The 5,756-nt window shown below is 41.9% G+C and overlaps 1 protein-coding gene across 1 annotated transcript in view; it reads left to right on the forward strand.

Moving 5' to 3' along the window:
• The window catches only part of LOC104966338 (protein SHQ1 homolog), a 42,519-nt gene extending 37,364 nt beyond the window's left edge, over nt 1–5,155 (forward strand). Inside the window, exons 10-11 of the mRNA XM_010795527.1 lie at nt 4,412–4,606; nt 5,092–5,155. Coding sequence (XP_010793829.1) covers nt 4,412–4,606; nt 5,092–5,155 — 259 coding nt within the window. The remainder of the gene's footprint in view (nt 1–4,411; nt 4,607–5,091) is intronic.
• Nucleotides 5,156–5,756: the final 601 nt, after the last annotated feature.

Genomic DNA, 5,756 nt, shown 5'->3' on the forward strand with positions numbered 1-5,756 from the left:
TTCTCTACTGTACTGTTCATCTTAGAACGAGATATGTAGGAACTGTGAGCTCTGAATGCTAACAGGCTAACGGCTTTGATGTTGGTTTTGTGTTTCGGCATTGAAGATGACGTCCCGGCTCCGCCTACACTGCGTTACTAATAGTTACTGGCCCCAGTTCCTAAACTGTAATGGAAACGCAGCATAAAGTGAGCCTGGCCTAACAAGGCTAACTACCGTACTTAAGCCGTGCGAGGCCCTGCAGTGGAAATGCGCCATTAGTTTAGTGTATATCCAACACAGTATTCAAGTGTTCTCATCCTGTTCAGATGGTTTTCTTTTTGTTTATTCGATGGATGCACACGTATACATTTCATCCATTTAACCCTTGACTGTGGGCCATTTGAAATAACAGGTTACTTTATTGTAAGACTTCAATAACTTCTGAAACAAGATATCTATTCTCGATACCAGACTGTTCAAGTACAACAAACCAACAATGCAACATAAAAATAACACGGTATATTTTTTTCAATAACTATTATTCTTCTAATAATCACAAGTCAGCTTTGTAATTATACAAAACATCGATTGACCAGAATTGATCCAATCTATTTTATTAAGAAATAATCAATTGGAAGAACTCGTTCCATTCTTTAATAGAAAAAACGTTCCCTTTCTTTTTAGAGAAACACTTTGTTCTTAATATTGATGCAATCTGGTTTCTTGATGTCTGTTCCAAGAAGTTCTCTGAGTGATCTTGATAACTTTTCTCATCACAGCCTGACCTGGAACAGTTCCTCTTACTTCCAGAGTTGAGGAGGTTCAAAGTTTTTCTCTGCAAAGTTATCCAGTTTACTCCACAAAGTGGGTTTATGGAACAAGGCCATAAGGATGAATCCCCTTGATGTACAAAGTGATTGATCACAGGGGATGTTAGCGACAGACATTTGGCTTTTTAAACATTTCTCTGTGTATCTGCAGGTTTGCTTTTTGGAGCAACTCGGCAGTGTTGTTTCAAATGTCTTCGCTCTAGCAGGCCCAGTTTGTGGTCAAACTGAAGAGGAAACCATGCATTAGCAGTAATGTAGGCCTTGCCTGAGGAAGTGGTTGACCCTAATCACCACATTGGGGCAAATAAACCTGACAAAGGCCCTCTTCAGAGCTTAGTCCTGAATCAACATGCACCCAGTTTACATTCATATGGATTGCAGTTCATGCCTGTCATCAGAAGGCTTCTCATGTAAAGCTGGATTTGTAGTTAAAGCATTTGTAATGGAAGGCATCACATTTCTCATGTTGATTGCACCCTTGCAAGACTAGACAGACATAACGTACGTGATCCTGGTGTTCCAGTAGTAACTGTTGAGCTATTCATGTACTACTTGTATGGATCTTGAATCGAATTATATCCATGTAACTATGTTGCTGTCTCATTGCTGTTGAAGTCACAAACAAGTGACCCAGAAATGCCTTTATACTAAGAACTATATATGCCCTAATGCAGTTCTTACTCTTTTCAACCAATGCTTCAACTGGAGAGTGTCATAGTCCGTATAAGCCGAAGAAAACTGTTGTCTGATAACATTTTCAACAGGAAAAAATGATGGGCAACGTTTTCTTTATGAAGGCTGAGTGCCCAAAATAGCCCCATCCTCCTCTCTCTGTAGCTGAGCTCATCACTTTTTAAACTTGATGCAGACAATGCTTGTTGCAATGTATGTTATTTGAAATGCAAAGCCAGCCAGAGCAACACTTCTTACTTGTGCACTTTTCGAAACACGACAATAATCTCACACTATGCCCTGCAGATTTTTTGTCAAAATCCCAATAAACAACATTTGTTAAATTCTAAATGGGTCTCAATATACCATTTTAAATTAAATAGTTCCATGCTGAATAGATGTCCCATTCTACACTATGGCTTTGGAGGTATAGCGGTAGTCCACCAAAGAAAGGTTGGTGGTTTGAGTCCCAGCCCTGCTGTCAACATGTTGATGTGTTGCACCCAATGGCATGGCCAATGGTGTGTGAATGTTAGTTTCCCTGAGCAGCAGCTCTTTGTATGGCAGCCTCTGGGTGATTCTCAATGTCGAGGAGGCTTCCTTAGTAGCACATGTACCTCCGAGTCAGTTCCTTCAGAAGCGAGGCAAGAATCTTTCCTAGCCTCGGAAAACGAAGAATGGTGGAACAGGCTAACGGGTGTGCAGGTGCGCGTCATATGCGAGGCCCCGCCTTAAATAGAGCGCTATTTCCGCCAAAAGATTTGGAAATTGGTCCGTCCGCAAAGCATTGTGGGGATTTTAAGACCGCGGAGTCTACACATGTGCAGCCTTGAAATTTCCCGCAACGAAATACGCCGGCCTCGGTAGAATTCCAAGTATCCTGGACATTGGAACAGTCCTTCGGCGGCACTCGATGACGTAGTAACCTTGAAATAGTGGCTCTGGAGTAGCTTTCCTCGACATTGAGAAACACCCCCTGCCTCTGTATGAATGTGTGTGAATGGGTTGCAAAGAATGGAATAGCATTATACAAACGCTCCTTTTACATATCATATTCCACAGACTTAAGAAAACACCTTTTCGTGTTACATTCCCTGCAGAAATCACATAGTTATTTGAGTAACATAACAAAAATGGGAATATAAAAACAAAGACCTATTCAAGTTTCTGTATCGTAGTAGTTTGCTCAACACCTCCATTGCATTTCCTTCTGTTGTCCTCGGTGCCCCAGAGGTTTGTTGTTGCCAGTTGTTTTTCACGCTTTCACCGACAACAGTTGCGCACATCTGCCAAGACAGATTTGGAAAAAGACGCTCCTTCATTAATGTTACACATGTGAGCTCACACTACAGATGTGGCCCACAGCGTCCTCATTAGGTGTCGGACGTGCACACATGGTCTCCACTTGTGATCGAATAATGCTAATTATAAACAGGCCAGCGATGCTGTCTAGAGGAGTTGTGTTGAACAGACCCTAACAGCAGTGTGTATTTTCTCTGCCGTGGTGCCACAGTGGAGTTAAGAAGAGTCTCCACCTCAGTCAGTCAGCCGGCTGTCAGCTGCTATTGACAGCCCAACTCACTCAAACACCCCCACCCCTTTTCCCCTTCCTTTTCCTCTTCCCGTCACCTTGTGCTCGACAATAGATTCCTCTCCTTCTTTGACTGCCTGCCTGTCTTTGTGTCACCGTTAAATCAGCTTCCTCTGCTATCTCTTTTTGTATGCTCTCACTGTCTATCTCTCTTCCCTCGCCTAACATTCACTTTCCCCCTCACTACCTTGCTTTTCCAAGATTCAAATTATTGTGCATTAAATGCAAGAAAAAACTGAGCACAATAAAATAGTGCAACATTATCTTGCAAGATCAGTATGAAAGACATTCAGATGAAGCATCAGAATACCTTTATTTGTCCCACAGAGGGAATGATTACATTGTTACAGCCAAAATAAAACACTATTAGATAAGGGCGTTCACATAGAATGTAAATTTAAGAAGTGTAACATTTGTAATACATTTCTCGAATTTACATATTGCACAAAACTGTTAGTGGTAGTAAACTATATGCATGTAAAAAAGAGAAATCGATACAATAAGCTAAATGTTGCAGAGAATGTTGTAAGTGAACAATTGAGGAGTCTCTGGGTCTTTCTCAATGTCGAGTAAAGCTGCTCCAGAGCCACTATTTCAAGCATACTACGTCATCGAGTGCCGCCGAAGTACTGTTCCAATGTCCAGCATACTTGGAATTCTACCGAGGCCGGCGTACTTCGTTTGGAGAAATTTCGAGGCTGCACATGTGTAGACTCCACGGTCTTAAAATCCCCACAATGCTTTGCGCACGGACCAATATTCCCCGAATCTGTGGCGGAAAATGTAAGGCGGGGCCTCTCATATGACGCACACCTGCACACTTGCTCGCCTGTTCCACTCTTCGTTTTCCGGATGCCAGGAAGGATTCTTGCCTAGCTTCTGAAGGAAGTGACTCGGAAGACATGTGCTACCAAGCAAGCGTACTCGAAATTGAGAAACGGCCCCCATGTGCAGCCCATAGACTGTTGCAGCCTCGAAATTTCCCCCAAACCAAGGACGCGGCCTCAGTGGAATTCCAAGTATGCTGGACATTGGAAAGGTCCTGCTGCGCCACTTGATGACGTAGCATCCTTGAAATATTGGCTTGGAAGCCAGTTTCATCGAGATTGAGAAACGGCCATAGAATAAAATACAAAAATACAAAATAAAAAGTAGTGCAAAAAGTCAATATACGTGTAAATAGAATTTGATATGTTCAAGAACAGAACATGAAATAAAATAATGAACATTAAGACAAAATAAATAACGGTTTATTGCGTTGATAACTATTTCCTATAAAAATACAAGTGATTCTGAGTGTGTTTGTAACCTGTTTCCATTTGTTTTCATGGCTCAGCTCTGCAACCCTGCCTGTCACCTTTAAATGTCTGGAGGAAAACAACAAAATTGACAAGAGAATCACCCGCTTCGTGCTGCCGGTGGGAGCCACGATCAATATGGATGGAACGGCGCTTTATGAGGCGCTGGCAGCCATCTTTATAGCCCAGGTCAACAACGTGGAGATGAACTTTGGTCAGATCCTCACCATCAGGTAGGAGAGTGGAAATGGCAGACGCTGTTATTTCCATTGTATGCTACTGTGTACTTTTACTCCATTACATGTATTTAATCCGTTTAGTTACTTCACAGATGTGGATGAATGATGTGAAATCTAATCAACTGTTAAATTAGACTTTAGTTCCACCTGGAGTAAATCCACCAGCTACCCTGCAGTATACAAAGTCATTCAAACTAGCTGCACCTTTACCAGCTTTGAGAACACTTTCATGATCAATCATTATAAAACACATCATATATATTATTCTGAAATGGACCAATCTGCACAATGACTACTTTTACTGTCGCTACTTTCACTATATTTTGATGAGAATACTTTTTTACTTTTACTTGAGTAACATTTTGAATGCAGGACTTTTACTGAAACAGAGTATTCCTACACTCCGGTACTTCTACTTTTACTCAAGAACAAGATCTGAGTACTTCTACTTTTACTCAAGNTGTTCTATCCACGCTCAGGCAGCCGCCGCACCGCAGCTGCCTGCACAATCGCTGGAGGACTGTGCTGTCACTCAAAAACTGAGTAGCCAATGGGGACGCACCCCTGAAAGTCCCGCCCACCTGGGAGGTTTGCGTCAGAATCTCAAACAAAAAATGAGGGAGCGCAAAAGAGAAAGCTGAAGCGAGAGCAAAAGTCTGATCATTGAGAAAGAAGAAACAAGAACTGCAAAGAAAAACCTATGTTAAAACAAAGAAAAAGTACTTATAGTTTACATGATTACACAAATGATTTGTTTGCAACCCTACGGGCAGATCATGCAGACTGTGTGGGGCCTCGCCTTGTGGAGGGGACTACACCTTGCGGAGTGGGGCCTCATCTGAGGCGCACCTATGCACTTATGTGGCGCAATTAGGGTGGCGCAGCTGCGAGGCTCCACTAGCACTCATCAAATAACTGCGTGGGGCCTCAAATTGGCCCCTGGCCCTGGTTATTCTTGAAAATACTTCATCTGCAATATCTTTTTGGGCCGTAAATCAATATACTTATGTTATTATGATGTAATTTTAAGTTTGCACATCTTTATTTATCATTTTTTCAAAATGTACATGTTTTCAGTTCAAACCCTGAAACGCATACTGTCCACCTGAGTGGACATATAAAAATCTCTTAAAAATCTCTTAAA

Source organism: Notothenia coriiceps, unplaced genomic scaffold (assembly GCF_000735185.1).
Source record: "Notothenia coriiceps isolate Sejong01 unplaced genomic scaffold, NC01 NC01_scaffold00037246, whole genome shotgun sequence".
NCBI classification, from domain to species: Eukaryota; Metazoa; Chordata; class Actinopteri; order Perciformes; family Nototheniidae; genus Notothenia; species Notothenia coriiceps.